The sequence below is a fragment of the Perca flavescens genome, chromosome 19 (genome assembly GCF_004354835.1).
Source record: "Perca flavescens isolate YP-PL-M2 chromosome 19, PFLA_1.0, whole genome shotgun sequence".
Classification (NCBI taxonomy): domain Eukaryota; kingdom Metazoa; phylum Chordata; class Actinopteri; order Perciformes; family Percidae; genus Perca; species Perca flavescens.
Genome location: NC_041349.1, coordinates 22,845,011 through 22,869,223, shown reverse-complemented (window position 1 = coordinate 22,869,223; position 24,213 = coordinate 22,845,011). Strand labels below are relative to the sequence as shown.

The 24,213-nt window shown below is 40.2% G+C and overlaps 4 protein-coding genes and 1 non-coding gene across 10 annotated transcripts in view; 4 read left to right on the top strand and 1 right to left on the bottom strand.

The window, feature by feature from the left end:
- Positions 1 to 517: 517 nt before the first annotated feature.
- On the bottom strand, positions 518 to 9,849 carry zdhhc21 (zDHHC palmitoyltransferase 21). 4 transcript variants are annotated; one of them, XM_028564114.1, is made up of 9 exons: positions 9,614 to 9,849; positions 6,596 to 6,725; positions 5,669 to 5,868; positions 5,396 to 5,494; positions 5,023 to 5,134; positions 4,622 to 4,760; positions 4,236 to 4,352; positions 3,591 to 3,634; positions 518 to 3,134 (listed from the first exon to the last, which is right to left on the bottom strand). In XM_028564114.1, the coding sequence occupies exons 3-9, from the start codon at positions 5,820 to 5,822 to the stop codon at positions 3,002 to 3,004; spliced, it is 798 nt and encodes a 265-aa protein (XP_028419915.1). In that variant the 5' UTR covers positions 5,823 to 5,868; positions 6,596 to 6,725; positions 9,614 to 9,849; the 3' UTR covers positions 518 to 3,001. The 4 variants fall into 4 exon arrangements, with proteins under 4 accessions (XP_028419915.1, XP_028419914.1, XP_028419913.1 ...); XM_028564113.1 differs by having other exon boundaries at positions 5,669 to 5,860; XM_028564112.1 differs by having other exon boundaries at positions 5,669 to 5,846.
- Positions 8,967 to 14,784, top strand: plaa (phospholipase A2-activating protein). The gene is made up of 14 exons (XM_028564110.1): positions 8,967 to 9,265; positions 9,755 to 9,948; positions 10,131 to 10,231; positions 10,452 to 10,572; positions 10,947 to 11,114; positions 11,369 to 11,504; positions 11,662 to 11,831; positions 11,968 to 12,119; positions 12,205 to 12,424; positions 12,579 to 12,644; positions 12,736 to 12,807; positions 13,019 to 13,126; positions 13,740 to 13,910; positions 14,091 to 14,784. Exons 1-14 carry the CDS (start codon positions 9,117 to 9,119, stop codon positions 14,657 to 14,659), a joined length of 2,397 nt encoding a protein of 798 aa, XP_028419911.1. The 5' UTR covers positions 8,967 to 9,116; the 3' UTR covers positions 14,660 to 14,784.
- An 824-nt stretch (positions 14,785 to 15,608) lies between these two features.
- haus6 (HAUS augmin-like complex, subunit 6) lies at positions 15,609 to 22,871 on the top strand. 2 transcript variants are annotated; one of them, XM_028564701.1, is made up of 17 exons: positions 15,609 to 15,753; positions 16,088 to 16,206; positions 16,373 to 16,468; positions 16,559 to 16,637; positions 16,941 to 17,073; positions 17,252 to 17,396; positions 18,331 to 18,393; positions 18,497 to 18,554; positions 18,780 to 18,953; positions 19,112 to 19,308; positions 19,440 to 19,569; positions 19,727 to 19,829; positions 19,917 to 19,980; positions 20,467 to 20,602; positions 20,728 to 20,826; positions 21,068 to 21,203; positions 21,342 to 22,513. In XM_028564701.1, exons 3-17 carry the CDS (start codon positions 16,377 to 16,379, stop codon positions 22,067 to 22,069), a joined length of 2,337 nt encoding a protein of 778 aa, XP_028420502.1. In that variant the 5' UTR covers positions 15,609 to 15,753; positions 16,088 to 16,206; positions 16,373 to 16,376; the 3' UTR covers positions 22,070 to 22,513. The 2 variants fall into 2 exon arrangements, with proteins under 2 accessions (XP_028420502.1, XP_028420501.1); XM_028564700.1 differs by having other exon boundaries at positions 15,609 to 16,206; positions 21,342 to 22,871.
- Positions 20,088 to 20,218, top strand: LOC114546264 (small Cajal body-specific RNA 8). The gene has a single exon (XR_003691009.1).
- A 554-nt stretch (positions 22,872 to 23,425) lies between the features above and the next one.
- dennd4c (DENN/MADD domain containing 4C) overlaps positions 23,426 to 24,213 on the top strand; it is a 43,785-nt gene continuing 42,997 nt past the window's right edge. For both annotated transcript variants that reach the window (XM_028563887.1, XM_028563886.1), the window contains exon 1: positions 23,426 to 23,769. The gene's annotated coding sequence lies outside the window, so the exon portion shown is untranslated. The remainder of the gene's footprint in view (positions 23,770 to 24,213) is intronic.

Here is a 24,213-nt window from a genome sequence, read left to right as displayed (position 1 = left end):
ACTGACATGATTGTTTTGTTACTTAATGATGACTCTAAATTACACCTACTTGGGAGACTGAAGAAAATTTGGCTAGCCAGCTCAACCGCAACCAAGAAAAATATAAAAATAATAAAAGATTGATCATAAAAAAAGAAGAATAGAGACATTCACTGAAAGATTGAGATAATGTTATGACAATAGAAACATGCTGCCTGTTAACTAAGTGGTGTTAGGTTAGCTAACTAATTTTGTTAGTGTTAGCTCTTCGGCTAAAATGCTATATATACGGTTACAAGTTTATAAAGTGATGCTAGAGCACTATGCAGTACAGTATATGAATGATTAATATAAATGCCGATAATGCTGTTTCTGAAAATACTGACATCATGTGTTACCCTAATTTAGCTAATTATTTCCATTAAATGAAAGCCTCAACTGCAGTGAAAATTAGGTGTCTAAATGGCAAGCTGAAAAAAAGAAAAGAATACGCTCAAATTTCCATAGGCTTTTTACACATAAAGAAATGGATAACATATTTGTGGTGTAATTATTTATTTTACAAAACTTAACTGCTCCAGTGTTTGAGGTATGAATAAAAAATGCTTAAAAACACATTCCAAAAACAGCAAAGGAACAATGTGAAGCAAACTGCCCAGATACAAACTGAGAGCCCTGGGGGACGCCAACTCCTGCCTTGGTTGCACCGGATTGTTGTGGTCTGCAGAACCGCAGAGAACTTTTTCCCCCATCTGTAAGTTGCCCCCACCTCCAGTCTCCCACAGCTCTTGGTTCAAATCAAACAAACTCAAGCCTGTCTGTTATTCTGTTCCTAACAACATGAGGCGTTGAGGCTGACATGTTAAATAACAATATACTGTAAAACTGTACACAGCAGCTACAGTAGTGCTAATCGTGGCTGAGGTTACTGAAGTATTGACACGTGTAAGTTGGGTAATCACTGGTTAGTGAGTAATAAGTGAAACCCAGTTTACATACTTACAGATACAATACATATCAGATTTTTCACTACTGTTGTAACAATATAGATGGCTTTACTTGTAATGCTTATTGCTTTAAAAACATATTTGTAAAATAAATTGAATGTAAACTATCAGTACCCCCTTATTTGTCAATCACACACATTTGCCCACCACCAAACAAACTGAAATCAAAATAATAATTCACACAAACATCCAAGAACCTGAATCTGAGTTATAAAAACCACTGAGCATAGTGATCAACACACTCATGCGAATACAAACAATCTGACTGAAGATATGACTAAAACAGAAGATACACATAAAATACAATAACTTTAAGTGGAGACTTTCTTTTCAGAGTGCCATTGATGCAGTGAAACAAGACAGCGATATTTTGTAAATCAGTGCATAATATTGAATGGCTACTTTCAGAAATTTGGTAAAACATGCATTTACTAAAACACTATTGCAACATTTCCCCAGGTCTTTGGCTTTTATGGAGACCAACATGATGATTATGTACCGTAAGTAAAAAGAAGACCTAGAAAGGCACTTAAAACTACTACGATATTGTTATATATTTACCACACATGGTAAGCTTTGTTTTTGTACAGGTTTAGCTATGGGATTGCAAAGTATTATATACCATGACAACCACGCTATGCCAGTATTAATATGCACTGTATTATCTTCTCCTTAAGTATCCTGTTAAATAATTCAAACAAATCTCTTAACAGTACCATAGCGTTACAGCAAAAAAACACCATAAATAACTCAGTGTTGTGTCAAGTGTCAACTAGCTGTATGTCACCACATGTAGACTAATCTGCTAGTTTTTGAATTACTTATAAAGATACGCATTTATAAAGCCACAAGTTCAGACACATTTAAGACGTAACTATGACAGCGATTTGTAGGAATCATTCGATATTTTGTAAATTACATGTATTTGCTTTCTTGCCATGAGTTAGATAAGAAGATCATTTACACTTTCTGGCATGAGAGTATATATCTTCTCATCTTACACTTGGCGGAAAAGCAAAAAAGTGTATTTCCCAAAATGTTGAACCATTCTTTTAAGATAAACAGCGTGATTTAAGTTATCGTTGAGGATAGTGTGTGGCACTCTAACCCCATTAATAAGGATTTCACAACAGATTATGATCAGGCAATGATATGAATTGGCTGTGGAATGTTTGTTATACTCAAAGAAACAACTTGATTATACGGCACGTTTGATTAGAACATATACAGCCTAAGATTGATAGCATAAACTAATTTTCATGGTCAACTGCTAACCGTCTGTCATTTTGTGTCATAATAGTGTCACATATCAGCCTTCAAGTTATGAACTTTGTTCTTTCGCCATGCTTCATAAAACATCACTTCATAGATAAAACGTTCATAGAACAATGTAATAAAACATTCATGAATCATCAAATGATCACCAATTAAAGCAATGCAGTTGGCGGCCGATTCCTGCACTATTCACAAGACATCACCAACCAGAAAATATCAAAACAAAAACACAGCTCATGCCTGACAAATAAAAAGGTTAACATAGTTTAAAGAAACAAGGCACAAACCTTATATGAAAAAAACCTGCCTTTCTAATAGACACACTTGTTCTGTCTGTAGCTGATTAAAGGTCAGTAGGAAAGGCTCTTTGTTAAAGTAACCTGAGAGGGGTCCCTTTCGCCAGCTGCTTTCAGGTGAAGACTGCCATCCTTCTGATGCAATTAGCCATTTAAAGTGGTTTCCAAATGCTAAAAATAGCAGTCACAGTGAGTAAAAAAAAGCAACATTTTCCCGTCACTCTCTTAGGTGTTTCTTGACCCTGTTTACTGCCAGTCTGGGCCTTGTAGAGAAAGGCAAAAAAAAGCTTAGAGTATCAACAAACCAAGACTGTTGCCTAGCTCCCATAGCACAAAAGAGGACGGTGAAGGCGAACAGATGGATTCTTAAGTGTGCATACAGTGTTTCATCATGGCAGCCGCTAGAACATCTGTGCAGGCAGGAGGAACTGTAGAGTTACCGGCCTACACGTGGGTGCGGAAGTGGTGGCTGGCTTGGAGCGGCTGTCTGTTTCGGAGCGGGATGAGCCACAGGAGTTTCCAACGAGTGCCGCAAACTTCGGCTAGCGCCCACTGCCAAGATTTCTTTGAGCCATATCTGAAAGGAAGATACAAAAAAAAGCCAATTTTTTATGTTAAAACTGACTGTGTGAGAGTGATACTAGCAGCCAGTTAGCTTAGCTTAGCATAAAGACTGTAAACGCAGCTAGCCCCGCTTTGTCCGGAGGTAACAAAACCCGCCTACAAGCAGCTCCAAAGCTCACTAATTAACAAATCATGTTCTCGTTTGGAGTCTCTGTTGATTGCCTGACAACCTCAAGGTGATGTCAAAACTCCAGGAAGTCACTGTGCCCAGGTAAGAAACGGTCCAGCACAGAATCCCCCATAAAACCACAACTTAGTTTCTGTACAGATTAAACAAACAAGATATAATGTTTTTAGAGAGCTTTGGAGAATGGACAGACGTTAAGAGTGGTATAAATCTTCTAAACTAACTCTCGGCAAGAAAGTGGATAAGGGGGGCATAAGGACAAACAGAGCTAAACAGACTCACATTTCCTTTGAGAACAGAGCCATTTTCTCAATGGTGGTGGTATCCTGTAAGGGAGAAAAAAGGAGAGAACAATGCAAAATGAGAGGATTCATTCATCTATTGCTCCTGTAGACAGCTCCATCTATTAAACACTATTCTCTAAATACGTATAGACGTTTCTAACATTACGGCTCTGACAAAATTCTTGATGAAAGCCTGTAAATCACTTTGGCTTGTAATAAAACGATGTCAACCCTTTACCTGCAAGATAGTAAACACACATATCTAACACAAACAGCCTGACCCCCAGACTTTCTCGCTTTTTTTTTCTTCTATTGATCACTCCATTATTGGCATTGATTGTTTTATTTTTGTGTATTATGTCTTTTGGTTCTGTCCGCAGCTGAGTGCTGCTGCCTAGTTTGCGAGATTGTTCTTAAAGAGACAGAACTTGCTTCAATAAGACAAACATGCTAAATTACACTGCAAATAAGTACCCTTCATGCATATTCGATAGATCCTACAAAGTGACACTAAACAGTTACATTAGCTTGGAAAGGGTTGCTGCAGTGTGTTAAGAGAAGACATAATCACATTACATAATTACAGCAGGAAATGTCATTTAAAACAAGGTAATGAGACGTCTAGTCATTACTCAGTACTCACAGAGAGGATGCCTGCCATCTGAGTGTAAAACATGCTAGACATGCCACCAAACATGACCAAACCCATGAGTGTTGAGACTCGCAGCAGAGCCAGTTCATGGCGTGTTGTAAACTTCTCCTTGCAGAAGAAAAACACGTCAGCCCTTTGTTGTAAAATCCTCTTATCGTCATGTGATAACTTTTTCATAGTAAAAGATTAACTTTTATATTGGTGTTGTAGCTGATTTTTACAGGATGAAACAAAGCTTTTAGCACTGTCACACAGTACTTAAGACAACTACATAAATACAGTGAATAGCAGTCCAAATTGCTACACATGCACGTATGAAATATGCAGTCTGTAAGCTCTAAAAGAAAAAACATTTTTCTGCTGAGAATATTATGTACCTGGTCTAGTCCTGTCAGTGGCTGGAAGTAATAGTACTGGCAGAAGTCCAGCACCAGGGTGAACAAACTGAGAACCTGAGTGTAGAAACAGAGCTGCAGGAAGAGCCAGTGGTTGTCTTCTCCCACACAGTTATTGATCCTGGAAGTAAATAAACAGGATTTAAGATGTGTCCATGAAAAAAATGTTCTCCCAGAATTATATTTGCAGCAAAAGCCTGCAAAGCAACTATATACTTCATAAAATGATTTTGCATTTTGTTGTATTCCTATTTATTTCTACTTTCCAACACTGTTTTTAATAGGTGTCTAATAACGTAACACCTTCATGAGTGTGAGTGAGTGTGTGTGTGTGTGTGTGTGTGTGTGTGTGTGTGTGTGTGTGTGTGTGTGTGTGTCCTTACCAAGGACAGTGGTGGTCCATCCTGCGTACACAATGGCCACAGCGACTACAGTGGTGGGACCTTTTAGGTCTCATTAAGTTGCACTTATTGCACAACTCCCAGTGCTCTCGCTCTGTAACATATAACAACAATGAGTTGTTTGTTGGTTACTACTGGTAGAAGTGGCATTAGTAGCAGACAAAGTGACACAGTAATACCATATTCAAACCTATTTACTGTTGAAAGTATTAGCTGATATCAATTAATATGAGGAACAAAACTGGCAGAGAATGAAAATGCTAGATCGACTATGTTCAGTTATTTACAGGAATGAAGATTTATGGATAAACAGTTAAATGTGCACAAACTGACACACTGGATTCTGTATCCATACCAGAGTGAGGTATGTTGGGGTCCACAGGAAGACGGCCGGGATCTGCCGTGGAAGCTCTGAATAGGGCTGCTAGGCAGAGCGCTGATGCTATGTAATAACCTGAGGGAATACACAGTGGTTAATTTGACTTAAAGCATGTGATTCATACAGCCTAGTCAGAAATTCCAATTACTTGTTTTCAATGGTTCTGCCCAAAATAGTTGAGAAATGTTATTATTAATCTCTCATGTGTGTCAACAAAGAAATTCCTACAGTGGGAACAAGGCAACTCACAAACAACTATGGCCCATGGGATGTGTCCCTCATTGTAGTGTGGAAGTAGAACCAGTTTAGGAATGAAGAAAGTGTTGTAGAGCCAGATCCCAAACACCACGCTGATACACAGCCAGCCCATGGGGTCCACCACAAAGTGTAGTCGAAGCTTCATGGCTGCTGGAACTCCGGGGGAAACCTACAGTGTACCCCCAACACACCAACAGATGCAAAATCTCCATTTCATTTGATGGTTGGAAATAGATCTCCAGATAACAGACAGGAATTGGCTGACTAAACATTGCCTGCGCCCTCACACATAGTTAATAAACTTGACATACATGTTTTTCTGACATTGTTGTATGGTTTCTATGATACCATCATCATCATCAGTGTTAGTTTGCGTCACAAAGCTGTGAGATTTTGCCCCAAATACTGTGACATGACAGTGAAAGATATTATGTATAGATGACTAACCAACAGCAAAATAATAGGATCGAGATCCCACCATGATCTGACATGTACTGAGGGGCACATTGGGTCATGCTCCCCCTGAAATAGGTCATGAGATGAAACCTCAACACAGGCCTACTACTGCCACTACTCTGCTATAAAGCAGGTGTCTAGAAACAAGCCCAACCTTAACTAACAAACCTACACAGATTTCTTACATTAGCATTACATTATCTGCTAATATAACCCAGTCTAAATTACCATACTGTAAGCAGCTCTTATAAACCTATTCAAGCCCTTGTTACTGCAAAACCTCGCCTGCTCCATCATTCAACTGATAGCACTGGCAGCAGAGAGGGGCTTGGCTCTAACGTTATGGTTACTATGTAACATCAGCGGGCTAGCGTGATATAATGAACTCGCGTTCGAAATTACATAATTCAACGTGTGTAGCGTCAGTCACGATTTCCTACGCGAAAATAAAAAGATACATACTTTCCAGTTGCTGTATTATTTAACGCACGTATCAGTGGTATCCGGTATCAGTGGAGCTACTTCCTCATCCGAGCGTCTGTGGGATGGACCCTATTGCTGGACCGGCTGGACAGGAACACTGGTTTGCTACCTGCAGGATGCGATACAAAAAAAAATACATTTCCGGTTGATTTGTATTTAAAAAATAAAACACGTTTTTTCATTGGATTATATTCTAGTAATACATAAAACACGTTTAATAATAACAACAAGTAGCCTAGCCATCTGAACAGTGGCGTATTTGGTAGATTTAATTTATGTTTTTTTTTTAGTTGATTTGTAGGTATTTTAATTTGCTACAAAGTAATTATATGAAAAACAAACAAAACCAACGCTGACGGAAAATGAATGAGCAAGTATGATAATCGATATATTGGCCTTTCAAGCAATCCCTTTTTAAGCAAATATTGAGCTTCTGTATCTATATATTAACCTAGGTTAATTAAATAGTTCAGTGCTCCATGCAATTCCAATTAAGCAATTTGTTTAATTTCTGTTTTACTTACTCTCTTAATTGCCTATTTGAGTCTCCTTATGTTGCCAATTTTTTTTTTTTATTGTGATGGCTGCTACAATATCATAATTCACCATTGGGACTAATTGACAACTGATTATACCGTTGAATGAGTACTATAACATAACAAAGTAGGCATACTATCTATTTAGCTATCTATCTATCTTCATGTAATGCTGGTTAACAGACTAATATTTTGTTGGGTTCACATATAATCGTGGTGGTTTGGTACGGGTGATTGTTCCAGATAATCAAAATCTTTAGAGAAAATGTTTTACTCTTTGGGTGGGAGCTGCTGAATGCTGGACCTCTGATTTAACTGTGCATCCATTGTTTTATGTCTATGTGTACACCCCATAGACTGTTAATATACAGTACACTCCTTAGGCTTTTATTTGAACGACAACATTTGTGGTTTCCGTTTGTATTGTTCTACGGCAGCTGATGCCGTGGACAGGTGGGCGGGGGACTTAAGAGCGCAGTGCACCAGCGGCAAGAGGGAAAATACCGTCTGCTGCCGCCTTCTGGTGAAGTAGGCTATGTACAGGCTTCGTTCACTTCTGTGATTTAAAAAAAACGAATTTGTGAATACACTCTGTCGACAACATTAAGGCTTACAACTTACCACCACTTTATTATTATTATTATTATTATTATTATTATATAATTTGATTTGAAGCAAATATAACAATATTGACGTTAATTCCCCGCCTCCATTAACACTAATGTGTAAATTATTATACAACAGGTTACAAAAACATGAATTATAAAAAAGGTCGGCATACTCATTAAAGAGCCAAACAAGACCTGTCTTACTCTCAAGCAGCAGCAGTGGCAGCAAAATTGTCCTGTCCTGTTAGTAGTGTCCTGTACACATGTCCTGTGACTCCATGACTGTCCCGGGACAGTCAAACAATGTCCTGTACACTGTCCTGTGACTCCAAGACACTGTCCCGGGACAGTCATGTCACAGGACAGTGTACAGGACACTACTAACAGGACAGGACAGTTTTTGCTGCCACTGCCTCTCCTCTCAAGGCGATACACTCTTATATTATTAGGACATAAAATAAATGAAGCCTACCCTACTACAGTAACATGTCAAGAAAAATTAATAATTAAATAAATAAAAATAACGGTAGTAAAAATTATAAATATAAATAAATATAATAACTAAAAGGTAGGCAATACTATTACATTTCTTTAAAAAAAATTATCTTGTAGCATATTAAATATGAACACTTTTCTTATTTATAATTTGGATAGACTCAAAATATTTTCAAAATTCAATTCTGAAAGAATGTGACATTTTCCCAGTAGAATTAATATTTGTACTGTCTTGTTTTTGTTTTCATAGTATAATACTACATCCTTGGCTTCCAGCTCAATTGAGTGATTGTTTTGATAGTTAAAGTAGGCCTACTTCCCAATTATGTTTCAGAATTCCAATGTATAGGTCTACTGACTTTCCAAAAATGTATAGTATCCTAGTTTCTTGTTCAATTTGATAAAATTCACATTTATCTACAGCCACAAGTGTTGAAACAAATGTGTTAGTGGGATAAATATTGTGCACAATTTCATATTGGAATTATTGCAATGTTTTGGGGTTAAAAATTAAAAGCCATTTTGGTTTCCATTAAACATTGAGGAAACGAGAGTTTCACACATGGATGTATAATAATTACACAAATTTTCCCCGTGGAAGAATTTAGCTTTTGCTGTAGTAGAAGTAGCCTAACATTAATTCCTTACATGTTTATTACTACATGTGTGACTTGAAATATGTATTCCATTAACAAAGACGGTAGGTTCTAGCATTTTTTTTCTCTCAGAGTCGGGTTCACTGACATGACATGTCAGTGACGTAATTCAACTTCCGCTAGCATTAGCGGCCGGTGTTTGTTGACAGCAACGCCGCTTTAGCATAACTCTACTGTGGTAGTTTCATCGTGTTGTCGGGTCAAAATGGCATCATCGAACTCATACAGACTCAGCTGCTCCATCCCGGGCCACGAAATGGACGTCAGGGGACTCGCATCTGCCGTTTTTCCAGAGGGAGCTTTTGTGTCTGTGTCCAGAGACCGAACCGGAAGAGTCTGGGTCCCAAACTCAAGGTAGCTAGCATAAGCCTGCTATTGGCTAACTAATTGTGGTGGTTGGCTAGGATTTAGTTCAGTTTACAAGTAAATATGTCACCAGGAAAGGTGCCCTGACCAAGAAAAGTATCAAGCCAATTAACAACCCCCAGGGAATTTACGTACTATTAATACATCCGTGTTAACATTGGTAACGTTAGCTAAGTTAGCTAGCTAGTAAGCTGTTTGCTAACGTTTACTCAAATTAGCTTTGTCATTCATTCAACTGCAACTCTCAATATACACAGCGCGGATGATCGAGTGCGTGCAAAAGTCGACCAGATTTATCGTTAGATTGGTCTTTGGTATGTCAGTTCATTTACTGACCTTTTTTTTGTTGCAATTATCAGCCACACAATGTCAACCACTTGTTCCAACCATATACGTTAATATTAACGGTCTATGGTTCCAACACAAGTAACTCCGTTCTCTTAAGATGTCGTTCTCTCTTTTCCCTTCTCTTGACAGCCCAGATAAAGGTTTCACAGAGATGCATAGTATGTCTGGCCACTCCAATTTTGTATCCTGTGTATGCATCATTGCACCTAGTGAAACATATCCTCGAGGACTCATTGCCACAGGTGGAAATGATAATAACATATGTGTTTTCACAATGGACCAATCACAGCCCCTGTTCACTCTCACTGGTCACAAAAACACAGGTGAGTTGTGCCTCACTGTACACTCCCAGAAAATGACGTTCTAATAATGTAATTTGTTCTGCTTTTATCTAGCACATCTGTAGTTTATCTGGTTTAAAGATTCAATCATTTTTGCTATACTTAGTTGTTAGGAAATTGCCTCAGTGTGCTCATTCCAGCTTTCTTATGTTCAATCTCCACAGTTTGCACTCTGTCTTCTGGGAAGTTTGGGACACTTTTGAGCGGTTCCTGGGACACCACAGCCAAAGTCTGGCTCAATGAGAAGTGCATGATGACCTTGCAGGTATGCTGAAGCTTCTGTGATCTTACTCTGAACTTCTCTTGGGAGAGTTTTCACTAAGAGGCAGTTTGTCAAATTATGTCTTCCCTAACACTGACTGTGGTTGACATTTGCACTTTTACAATAACTTTTGATATTGATTTCATGTATGCAACTGTAACAAGCAAAAATATTAAAGGGCGGTGTGATGGAGCAAAATCTTGGCTTTTTAATTTTGCTACAGGGCCACTCTGCAGCAGTGTGGGCAGTGGTCATCTTACCTGAACAAGGCCTTATGCTGTCTGGATCAGCAGATAAGACCATAAAGCTTTGGAAAGCTGGCCGTTGTGAGAAGACATTTACAGGTGAGGGTTTGCAGGTGGTTGATATAAGTGAACAAAATATTTTTGTCTTTGATTTTTTTTTTTTAGCCCAGCGTGTGAATAAAAGTGTAACTGTGGCTGTTGATAAGTAGGATTGTTTTTAAACTTGCCTCTTAAACATGGTTATTGTAAGCAGTCCACCCACAGTCCTTTTAACTTTACCTGATTTTAGCAAACAACTAATGTGAATGAATAAATGAAATTATGTCAGATCAAAAATTAAAATAGTAAATTGTATCATTATTTGGGCTAATCATGCTAATCTAATCAACCATAATAATTCAAAACACTTGTCTGATGGTCAATGTGTTTTAAAATCCATGATTAAGACCCAACCTGTTTTGTTTCCCTTTTAGGCCATGAGGACTGTGTAAGGGGACTGGCAGTGATCAGCAACAATGAGTTCTTCTCTTGCAGCAATGACACGAGTATCAGAAGGTGGCTGGTGACAGGCGAATGTGTACAGGTCTATTCCAGCCACACCAACTACATCTACAGCTTAGCTGTCTTCCCCAATAGCCAAGGTTTGTTTATTTATATATATATATGATATTTACATCCCTATGAAAGAGGTGTGTGTGTGTGTGTGTGTGTGTGTGTGTGTGTGTGTGTGTGTGTGTGTGTGTGTGTGTGTGTGTGTGTGTGTGTGTGTGTGTGTGTGTGTGTGTGTGTGTGTGTGTGTGTGTGTGTGTGTGTGACTAGCATCCATTTGTTTTCCTGCTGTAAGATGGTAGCTGCCTCACCCTCCCTGACCTTAGACTGATGCTTTCCTCCTTAGATTTCATAAGCACAGGAGAGGACAGGACATTGAGGATATGGAGGCAGGGAGAGTGCTCTCAGACAATCCGTCTGCCTGCCCAGTCTGTCTGGTGCTGCTGCATTCTACCTAATGGTGATATAGCTATCGGGGCCAGGTAAGAACTGCATTTGGCGTTCTAACACTTCAGCACTGTTCACTGCTTTCATTTCTGACTCCTGCATTTCCACAACGTGGTGGAGACTCATCGATGAACATACACAGTACAGTAAGTAGTTTTGTGGCTAACCCGGATGCTGCTCCTCTGCCCACAGTGATGGCATTATCCGCGTGTTTACGGAAGCTGAGGACCGCATAGCGAGTGCAGAGGACCTGCAGGCTTTTGAGGATGAACTCGCCAAAACCACCATTGACCCCAAGACAGGCGACTATGGAGACATTAAAATGGAGGACCTTCCTGGAAGGGAACACCTTGTTGAGCCTGGTACGAAAATTTGATCATACTGTATCTGGTATTTCTGGTTCATACTGTACACACCCGAGATTGCGCAATTCAGTCTGATAGTGAATAAGTGCCATTGCTATTTCTGCGTCAAGATTTGTTTGCTTATTTCTTCCAGGGAATCGTGACGGACAGACGCGTCTGATTAAAGATGGACAGAAGGTTGAGGCGTATCAGTGGAGTGTCAGTGATGACCGCTGGATGAAAATCGGAGATGTGGTCGGAGGCTCAAACCAACAGACTTCCAAGAATGTGATGTATGAAGGAAAGGTAAGACCACAAGCTTATTGAGAAGGCAAACTATGCATGCACGCATGAGTACAGTCAAGAGAATGACCCTGGATCCTCCCCTCAGGAATACGACTACGTCTTCACCATTGACGTGAATGAAGGAGGGCCGTCCATGAAGCTGCCTTACAATGTGTCAGAGGACCCTTGGCTGACAGCGCACAACTTTTTGCAGAAGAATGACCTCAGCCCGATGTTCCTCGACCAGGTCGCCAATTTTATAATAGAGAACACCAAAGGACATGTGGTGGGACCAGCCCAGCCGGCTGGTGGTGACCCATTCACTGGTAAGGCCAAAAGATAGATATTTAGCTAGATAGCTACTCTTTTTTTTCTCCCTTTCAGCTTATATACTGTGCATGTTTTATATGTTCATTACAATATTTAAAGATTATTAGACTGAATTTGTATTTTCCTAAAGGTGTTTTCTTCATCCGACAGGAGGAGCTCGGTATATCCCCGGGGCTTCTGATGATGGACGCGGCTTTGGAGCTGATCCTTTCACAGGTACAGTACTTTTACTTAAAGATTTTTTTCACTGAAAATCACCAGAGATGTTCTTTTTAAATGTTTTTTTTTTTTTTTTCTCCCCCCACAGGCTCCGGTCGCTACATCCCAGGGTCGGGTCCGAACCCAAGTGCTCCTTCAGGTGTGGCAGACCCCTTCACAGGTGAGTTACTAACCAAAGGAATTGTGGACAGCTCAGTGTAAACATTAGACAAACTAAACCAACTCTCTTGAACAACTGAGATATTGGGGTCATACTGCTTGTGTGTCGAGCGAAAGACCAGGGATTTGTTTGTGACAGCTGTTCAGTGGCAGACGAATGTAGACATGTTGAGGGTTTTCCTCATTGGATCATACTCTCCTCTACTCTGCAGGAGGAGGTGCCTATTCCTCAGCAGCCCTCAGACAGACGGCAACTAACATCTACTTCCCCAAGACTGATGGTGTGACCTTTGAGCAAGCCAATTCCTCGCAGATCATTGGTGAGCATTTCAAGTATGGGTTTGATGATGTGCCTCTACAGTCTACACGTGTCAGTTGTGAATGACAAAATTTCTAAGAACTTTATTAATGGATTTGAGCTTTTTCTCAAAAAGCCCCAAAAACCTTTTTTCAGCTTTTTACTGAGTAATGGGGCCCTATGTAAACACATTATTTCCCTGCCTAATTTAGTTTTGATTATGTCACATTAGAGATTTCTGTATTTATCTATCTAATCTAACTGTAGTTTGTAGTGGGTGGCGCTCAGTTGGGAAAAGGTGATTCAGCAATAATGAATCAGAATCTGATGACAGTTGGTGGGCGTTGTCAATAAAATCTGATCAAACCGCACCAACACCATCCTGATGAAGCAGAATAACTTTTAGGTGTTATCTAAAGATGAGTTTTTTTCTTTTTTTTTTTTCTTGTATGTTGCTTATTTAGTCATGACTATTTCAAAAGCCTAAGATTTGATAGCAAATATAAGCATCTTTAAAAGTAAACCTTTCCAATTCATTTCTTGTCATGAAGATTTTGTACCAAAATGCCATTTCACTTGGTTCATTAAAGCTTATTCACTGTGTCGGGGTCAATGACTTGTTCTTTCCACACCAGCCAAGGTAAAGGAGCTAAATGGAGGTGCCCCTCCGGAGCACAAGCTTTCCGAAGAGATTCTGGAAAGCCTTCAGAGGCTGCTGGTGTCTGTCTCTGAGCCCAACTCCTCCATGTCTCCCCTAAGCATCCAAGAGATCAACGTGCTGTGGAAGGCTTCTCACTGGCCTGAAGGTATAACAACAGCATTCCAACCCAATTTATGATTTGTTTCTTCCATTTAATGTTTGTGGATTGATTTTTATTATTTATGCTAAGTAATTATCAAAAGCAGAAAGCTTAACATGATTTAAGGTTCTTTAGTTCATTAATGTTCGCTAACCAAACTCTCCTTTCCTTCCCCCTGGACTTCAGACCTCGTGTTTCCTATCCTGGACATTATGAGGCTGGCAGTGCGCCACCCACAGGTTAACGAGACTCTCTGTGGAGAGGCAGAGGGAGTCCAGCTGTGCAACCACCTGCTGAGCCTGATGAGGCCTGAGGGGCGTCCTGCCAACCAGATGCTGGCGCTGCGGACTCTATGTAACTGCTTTAGCGGCAGGCACGGCCGAGCCCTCCTCATGGCCCAGCGTGAAACCGTGCTATCACATGCTGCCGACCTGGCCACAATCTGCAATAAGAACATCCACGTTGCTCTGGCCACTCTGTTGCTTAACTACGCTGGCTGCCTGCACAGCCAACCCGATCTCGAGGCCAAGGCCCAGTGCCTGTCTGTGGCCAGTAGAGCTCTGGAGACGGTACAAGACAAGGAGGCTGTGTTTAGGCTGCTGGTGGCCTTGGGAACCACTGTGGCCTCAGACCAGACAGCCCAGGACCTGGCTCGCTCCCTGGGGGTCAACTCTCAGATTTCCAAGTACTCATCAGTGTCTGATCCATCTAAGGTGGCCGAGTGTTGCCAGCTGGTTTTAAAAGAACTACAATGATGTAAATGATTAGAAAAAAAGAGCACTTGTTTCTTACTATCACTCTGTTCTGACTAATCAGTTGTAGTGGAGACTTAAATACTTGTATGTTCTGCAATAAAAAAAAAAAGGACAAATTAAATCTGCATATGCTTAGCCTGTGTTTTTATTACTGCACCACCTTTCCAAAGCCCCTAGACTAATTTGTTGGGTAAATGTATGTAATAATGGCTTATAAATATTTATAAACTATTAACAATACACTGTGTAAAGTTAAATATATATCCCGTCATTAAACATGTTTAATTGTATTTCATTCTACCATGTTAGACTTTAACTCACTAAAATGTGGTATTGCAGGGCAAGTGAAATGCAAATTGTAGCTGGGGGAAAAACAACTTTGGTGATGGATATTTTAATTGCTCAATGTCCTGACAGGTAAGATAGCTAACCTGCAGACTATTCATTCTGGGAAAGAGGTCTATTTACAATGCAATGCAATATTTTTTTTAAAGCTTGTTAATGGTGGTCTTGGTTTATATAAACTATTAAAAGAAGCCTGAGGCTTGTATGTTTCTTCACTTCTTTGTTGGATACATACTCTAGAACCAGTTCCCCTTGTCCAACATTGAATAAAATGAGTCCTTTGTATCACGAGGTCCTCCCATAAAACAAATGTAAGGTATTTTATTGTGTTACTTCTCAGTTGACTATGGGTTAATAGACTTTTTTCACGGCATACATGTTGACATGTCATAGTAGAAAAAGCACAGTTGTATTCAAACCCATTAATGATGGCTGCCTTCCACTTAGGAGAGGCCCTGGTATTGTGCATGCTGACTCACTGAAACCGCTTACTGGGACACTTGATGGAATTGAGCCATCGTTAAAGGTGATTAATTTCAGCTGTGCTTTTCCTACTATGACAAGTCAAAAATGTCTGCTGTGAAAAAAGGTCCATAAAGTAAGACCTGCAGTGCCGCTATTCCGGCATGGGAAGCCCGTGTTTATTTTATGGTCGAACCTGAGTCTAGGCAACTTAATAAATCCTCGGTTACACAAAAGATAGCGCTGATGTTATTCGCTCACCGGAAGTATTTGTTAACAACATCCGGGTAGTTATTGGAAAAAAATTGGCGGTTTGTGTTCCTGCTGCGGTTTCGTTTCCCTGACAGAAATGTGTGAATTTAGTTTAACAAATGTGAAATCAAACGTAACGTATGTTTTGTAACTTCTGTAACACTCCCTCGACAGCTTTTGTTGATTAAAATAAGTCTGTTAAATGTATTTTGACAAACTCAAAACAAGTTAGCCAACAGTGAACTTTGTGTTAGCTAGCTAGCAGCTAAAGCTATCCCGGCTGGGTTTTTGACCAGTCGCCACCGTAACGTTACACTCTCCCACTGTTTTATCCAACTGGGTATAATGGCGAACCCGGCATTGTTGCAGAAAAAGAATGGAAAATATCTGTGGTTTGCTCTTCTCGGACTCGGACTTCAACCAGACACTGCATTGTCGTTAATCGCCGGCAAAACCAACATAAACGTTAAACACATCAACCTGGGACCGTAAGTCTGCTGTTGTCGTGGAAAACTTATTAATACTGAATAATGTTAGCTACTTAGTTAATGTGGCTGCTTTCAGTTGAAGTAACATTTAACCTTAAGTTGCCATTCACAGTACTCTTGACGTTAAGCTTTATTCTAACAAGGTTAAATGTTTTATTGGCAATAGGAATATGTTCGACAAACCAAACAAGGATGCCTTCTACATAGTAACCCATTTCCTGTTGGAGAGACTCAACCCGACACGATTTAACGAGACATACAGGTAAAGTTAGACCTGATCAACTTTTGCCATTCATATGTAGAAGTGTGTAGGGTTCATTGTCAAAACAATAAAACACTTGCTTTGGGTTAGGCACTGCTGGCCTGTTTTGAACCACAAAGCAGATGCTGAGTTTCGCAAAGTTACCTGCGCTTGGCTGCGAGAAATTATGGTAAGAATTTGAGTGTTTTTCTATTATGTTCATCTTCATCTGTCCAGCATTTCACAAATACCCCCCATTTTTATTTATTTTTTAAATATATATATATATATATATTTTTATTTTTTTATTTTTTTTTTTAAAGCAAATAACTTCCAGTCGAATTTTACATAGTTCTTTTTTTTTTTTTTTTTTTTTGCATCACTGATGAAATGCTTAAAATATATAAAGAGAATAAATTTGTCACAGGTGCTGCTTCTGTCCTGTGGTATACTACATAATATAGTGATCCCCATCTTGTTTTGAAATGTGTAGGATGAAACTGCAAATTCAGGATCCAAAGTGGTAGCATCCTTGTTCCTCTCACCCGGAGGCCCCAAGTTTATCAGCTTGATGCTTCATTTGGCCAGTCACGTAATGCTGCAGGAAATGAAGACATTCCCTACAGGTGAGTCTAGTTAGAATTTTTTTTATTTTTTTCTATACCAATACCTCACATTCACAATCTGACTTCAATCCCACAGTGTAGAATGAGACCACAATAGCCAGGTGTTCCACTTAATTTAATTTAATTCTTCATGGAGTTGGCACTCAAAAGACTATCAAATATTCTTGAACATTGTCAGATGACAGCTGGGTTCCTGAGGCTGCAGCAAATCCCGCTTCCTCCCTGGCCATGGCAGTGAAGAGACTCAACCTGATTACAACCCGTTTTTTGAAAGCTGGAGTGAGTCAAGACCGCTTTCTTCACGAGTACCAGAGACAAGCACAGTAAGTCCTTTTGTTGGCAGTTCATCTTGGAGGCTGGACAGGATTAAATGTTTTACATTTATATCAGCATATGGAAGCTTTCTACAAAACTACAATGGTAAACCTAATAAATATTCCACTTGTTAGCTGAAGTTATGGCAACAAAATTAAACAACTGACTTATTCAAGTCTGCCATTACCAAAAATGAAAAGTGTGTAGTAAGTTTGTAAATACAACCGTTACTAAAACTAATAAAATTGTAAATAAAACATTTTATGAAATTCTAATTAAAGTAATGTGACTGTTACTCTTATTTTCTAGATTCAGAGGTAGCAACCATGCTGCAAATGTGTTGTGCATTGCCTATACCTTTTCATTATAATAGTTTGAGCTCTGTAAATAGCAGTAGTCCATGATGACACTTAAGGGAAAATATTTTGTCACTTTTTTCACACACTGACCTAACATGTTGTGGGAATTTAATAAAGCATGTTTAATGTATTAGCTATGTAGCCTGTTGCTCTCAGTATGTGGACATATTTTTACTATTTCAATTTCTTCATCTGTTCTTGTAGTTTTTTTTATTTTATTTTATTTTTTTTTATAAATCTTGTATCACTGCTCTTGATGTTGCATGTTTCATTGGCCATTTGTTTCATGTCCCACCTGTATCTAGTGATCTAATTAGTAACCCTATGGTTAACGAGGCCAGTTGGCAGCTATTGGATGTTCAGTCAGTGTCCACAGGTGAAACAAATTTAGTTAACGATGGCTCTGTTACATGCAGTGTCCCAGTAAGACCTGGGCTTTTCCTGCTATCAAATACAGAATGTCTCCTGTGGAAAAGAAATTTACATTTTGAACTTAAGGTCATTTTATGGTATTTTGTTTTGCACATGGAAGTCAGTTTCTACTATTATTGGTACAAAGTCTTTTGTTATCCCTGTTTTCAAGGCTCCTGGTGAAGTCCATGAGGGACATCAGAGCAGAAGGTCCCAAGTATGATGAGCTACTTAAGTATGTGTTTTTTTTTTTTTTTTTTTTTTTTTTTTCTTCTCTCAGTACTTCTGACTTCAATGTTCTTAGTCCAGATTGTTCATTCTGTCTTATCTACTTCCAGGCTTCACAGCTGTGAATCTACACAGGAGGGAGAGTCTTCAGCTGAGAAGACTCGACTGGTATGTCATTTTGTTTGTAAAACATGAGATGTGATTTGTACGTCTTGTGGTAATACATTTCAACAGTGCTGCTTATGGCAAGTTTCCTGCCTAATAATACAAAAAATCAATACCTCTCTGCCAATTTGCCAGAGGTTAGGTGACATTCTTATATTGAGAGGAGTTTAGGAAAGAAGCACTGTACTGAGATTTTTAAGAGCTCACGTTAGTACTTTTTGTCTTAAGGTGCGCTCCTTGTGGTCGGATATTGATAGAATGCTGTTGACTATCAAAGAGGAACAGCATGCAGTGGAAAGTGTTTTGAAGGGGGAAGTGGATCAATATGTCCTTGACGGTACCGATCGAGCCCTCAACATTCCTCGCAGTCTGCTGGAGAGAATTGAACTGCTCCCACATGAGGTGAGAGTAAAGATAATGCGACAGGTCACTCTGTTGCTGGTGGCCTGTTAATTCCTATACAAGGCACATTACTTTTATTCATTCGGCTCGGAGTCCATAGTGTCTTTTTTTTTTTTTTTTTTTTTCCCCCCCACTGTAACCTCATGCATGTTTTCCAGTTGAGTTCAGGGAATGTGTATGAGGCTGGCCAGTTGAACATCCTGTGTGTGTTGGAGCTGACGAAGCACGCGCTGCAGCTCCTGAGGGAGGAGCAATGTCAGGTCTCTCATGCCCCCAAGCCTCAGCTCAGTCCTCAGCACCTGCAGGAGAAATGTCAGCAGATGGGCCGTGCGCTGCAGAACCTCAAACTACTCAGGTATACAGTAACCCACACACACACTTGACAGAATGCACTCTATCCAACCTGTCTGATCTTCAGCACAATGACTTGATGTATTGATATTAATCACAATGTTTTTAATTTTGGTGTGTGTGGCCGTGTCCCAGAGAGAGGATATCCAAGGAAGAAATTCCTGAGGTCAGGAGTACCATCAGAGAGTTGGAAGCTGCATGGGACAGGAAGTGGATGGATACCCTGAAAGACACACCCCTAGTATCTTTTCTGAGTGAAGATCCTGTGAGTGGTCCTTGGGATTTTTGAACTTTGCTTGCTACCATAACAGTATAGTCTGTGTACTTTTAAAGGGGAACGAGAAATGTTTGTCACGTTATTGTTTTGGTAGTATCAAATGTTTCACTGTAGTTTCATATCCTAATTTAATTTTTTTTTTTAGGCTCTTGGCTTCCTGTCACCAATGGCGCCACTGTCTTTTGAACCGGCAGCTGACGCTAGTTACAGGAGTAGTGTCTTCTCTCACTACCCTGCAAAACTTCTCGGTGAGAAAAATTCGATTACATAAATAGTTGGCAATGTATTCACAACATTGCAGTTTTGTTCTAATCATGCTTCTTACACTTTTTCAGACAAGAAGCCTGCAGAGGGTAAATCGCAGGAAGGTGCCCCCCCTAGTTATTCTAAACCGAAGAGGTAATGAAACCTATATTTGAACAGCTCTTGAGGGAAATGTAAGCTTAAAGTCAACAATATCTTTTTCAAAATGAATTATTTGAAATGTTTGGTGTATTGGCTTCTGCTGGGAGGCAGATACCTGGGCAGTCCCGAGCAGTGCTCTGTCCGTCACTAGTCCTCCCTAAAGCATCCATGCTCTCTGATGACCGCGGCGAATTGAGAGAAATCGCCACGGACAGATACGGAGCAGACACTGTCTAAAGTACCAACCTTATCATGGACTGATTATTAAATGTGTTATAAAAATTATAGAAGCTTCTACAGTTGACTTGGAAGTGTTGTAGAATACCTTAGGTAAAAGTACATGAGCCATTATTGGCTACGTTAAGATGCTCTCGTTGCTTTCACTGTACCTGAGCTCCACTGCATTGTGAGGAAAGTGTAATTGGTTACACTATACAAACTTGTTTGAATAATAAATCAAACCATTTGTCTTTGAAACAGCTCTAGCCCTGCAACGGCTAAAAGGCCTGAAAGTCCTGTAAACACGCAAGCGTCGTCAAAAGCAAACACTTCTCTGGACTGGCTTTTTGACACACCATCCCCTCCTCTGAGGGCTCCATCAGTACCACCACCTCAGGCTAGTGTATTTCAGCTAACCTGTTTTGAGTTAAACTCCTGTTTAGTGAATAAATACCACCTTTTTGAATTTGAGCACCAGTTCTTCTGATAAACTGTATGTAACGAAGTTCTACTTGTTTTCAGGCTAGTGTGAGGAAGACGGCCCATGTTGATCAGAAGGTGACTCCCATGAGGAACGAGACTCAGATATTAGACATGGAATGTGATAACCTCGCTGATCAGGTATAGTGCTGACTTTCAAACTAATGGAAGTGTCAAAGGCTGCAATGCAGGAGCTTAAAATTATGGTTTGTCTCGTTTATATAATTCAGAATAACACACTATTTTAACAATCGTTGGAGCGCTTTTTATTTTTTTTAAAAGCTGTACAAATTGTCGGTCTTGAATGAGGAGGAAAGTGGCCTTGAGATGCACAAATGGGCTTGGAGACCCAGTCCTGACTAAAGGGGGGTGTGTGTGTTAGTTTGCAGATGCTGTTACTACAACCAGTCCTCCGGAAGGCAGGGCCAAGGTTATGGACTTGGATGGCCTTCTGGGCACTCTTCATAGAGGTCCCTTCTCTGCTAGAAAGCAGCTGGCACGTACACCTGAGAGCTTGAGTAAGTCGTGAGCTATTGCATTTTTGTGAATTCTGTGCAAATGCCTGAATGGCAGAGCTTATTTAGGATGGCACGATGGTTAAAACCAAAGAATGTGGCCTCATAAAACTAACTTTTTTTTTTTTTTTTTTTTTCAAGTACTGGATGTGAAGAGCTCCTGGCGCAAGGCAGTTGAGGAAGACGAAGCTGAGAAAATGGGGCGGTTGGCCAAGTTTAACGACAGCATAGCAGGGCGGCTCACTCCCCTCGGTGAGCACAGTGTGTTGCTGAGCCCCGATGCTCCCTCCCAGAGTGTCTCTTGCCGTACCACCCCTCCTTTAACAAGCCACAGCAGCCCCCCTGTTAGCCAGCAGGGAGTCTCTCTTAAATCCACTCTGTTCTGGGACACCTTTAATGCTGAGGCTCTCGACAGCCATAGCGGCACTGGCAGCAGTGCGGTCCAGTTTAGCCTCGATCATGAAACGCTCCCTGAAATGTCGAGCTGCGACAGTCTGCTGAGCCTCGACGACGAAGCGGTGGATTTGAAGAGTGAGGAGGATGATGAGCTCCTAATCCCCTCTTTGAAGACTGAGGTGATGCAATCGGCACTAACCCCACGTCATCATCTGGGTCAGATCCAGCAGGCGTACGAGGACAGCTCCTTCATGGAAGGCAGGAAGAGGACACCTGAGTGTCCTCGGTCGGGACACACAGTCTCTGGTTTGGACAAAGACTGGCTAATGGAGCCTGCAAAATTATTGGAAGCTACAGACAAGGTCTTCTCTCTGGACCTAGATGCACTGGAGACTCCTTCACCCCCAAAGAAGCAGGAGTACAGCCTTCCAAAACTGATCACATTCTCCCCGATAGATGACATGAAGTGTTGACTACATTCATATCAAGACTACTTTTTATCCTTGACTGTCAAAACTCTCCCTAATTGTAATAGACCTGTAACAAATTTGCACAAGAACCTACTTTTGTCACTGTTTTTTTTTTTTTTTTTTTTTTTTTTTTTTTTGTACATTTAAAATGGAAAGACATGAACTGCTTAATAAAATGTGTAAGATATTGCTTATTTCCTTGTTTACTTGTGTATATAAATGTTATACCTGTATAGGAGAGCACCTTGGAACTTTAATTTCCAGAAATTGGTTGGGTAACTGTTTGTCAATGACAAGCTTTTCTGCCTCTAACATCTGCATTGCATTATCAGCATGGTTTCTAACCACACAATGTCTTGAACAAGATGTTAATGTCTTTATGTATGTGACCGACAATGTTCTGTCAGGTTGAATAAAGTGGAAGAATTTCTTGAATGTCGGATTAAACGTTTGAAAAAAATAGTGTATAAATTAACTGCAGACTGAAACAAATGAGTCTGAAAGGGATTTTTTTTTAAATTTTATTTTCATGACTTGCATATTAAACACAAGCCCCTGTTTTCATCACTTCGAACTTACCTTCAATGCATTGATAAGTTATGGGAGTCTCAAAATGTAAAATTAGTCAGACTAGGTTTGGGGCTGCTAGTGTTTTCTCCAGCGGCGGTGGCAACAAAAACTTTCCAGTGACTCCATGACTGTCTGGGAGTCACAGCACACTTCACAGGACACTACTAACGGGACAGGACAGTTTTTGCTGCCACTACTCATTTTCCGATAAAGCAATAAAATGTTTCCCCACACACACCTGTTGCGGTTTTGTTTTATCCATGTAACGGCTCTCGGTGTAAAGATGGGGGCGCCAGAGGCAAAGGAAAACCATGGAGCAAAAGAAAGAAGTGGGTCAAGGCAGTAATTAAAAACTCTGCGAAGTCGGGATGTCAAATCCTTTAACCTTCACAATAAAACTCTAAATGTGCAATCGGTTGTACAAGACCTGACTAGATCTGAGGTCCTGCCATGTACGGTAGAATTGTGGCTCGTTCAATACTGAAGTTGGCATTTATATGTAAAATGGTTGTGTATAACAGTTAAAACAAAATCTATACAAAAGCAGCATAGTGTATATATGCTATACACTATAAATATAAACGTAAACTATAACAAAAATATATATATATAATGCTTAACCATGTTAAATATGCTACTGTTACTAAGAATTTATTGACACAATTGAAAATAGCTTTATTCTGAAAACTGCAACACGTGTTCGCCACTGAGGGGCTTTACTTTGAAAAAAAAGCACACCGGAAGTGCTGGTTTTATGTGTATTAGCTAGCTTGATACCGCTCCCCAAGGCCAGCCCAGCCTCGCCTATGTCAGTTGCAGCAGGGACCGTAGCCTCTCCTCTTTGGGCGGTTCCAGTCTCAAAGAAACGTTTAGGAAGAAAGCCCAGCAACAAAACTATCAGCGCAGACACAAACATGGCGCCTGCCTTCGCTGACAACTTCAGATGAAAGTGTGGCGAAGAAGTGGACAGCAAAGTCTCAAAGGAGTATTTCGAAGTGCATTTCTTTTTGCGCGCCTTCCTCTTTTAACCTGTAGCAGTTTGCATACATAGAAATACGGACTATATCAAGCGGGTAAATAACAGCAAGTTGCCTACATGTCAACATTGTCTCTCGCTGCAGTGTAAACAGCTGGTAAGTGCTTCTATTTTTCAATTTACTTAGCGGAGTTTGTCGTGGGAATTAGAAATAGTAGTTTAACTATGTTTAGGTGACTTTAGCTGTGTAGAAGTAAGGTCGCCCGCTGAAAAGACATTGTCCTGGTGTTGTGCTTCTGCGGTCGCCCTCTACACTTTTCATCTTGTGTTCTCCAACCGCGGAAAGAGAGTCAGCCACGTATCACTGCACAGGCGGATCACAGGGGGACATTTCTTTTGTTATGTGTTGTTGGTGATGCTTATTTCCTGCATAAAAGTTGACCTAATTATCGGTCGGATGCAACAGTTGGAAATATAACACCACTCCTATTCCTCTCTCCTCCCGGGCCCTCCTTAAAGCCAGATAAACAGACGCTGCTCTCCTGGAGCCTGTCTAACCTTGCAGGTGTCTGCTCTCAGCCACACTCAAAAAATGCGTTTC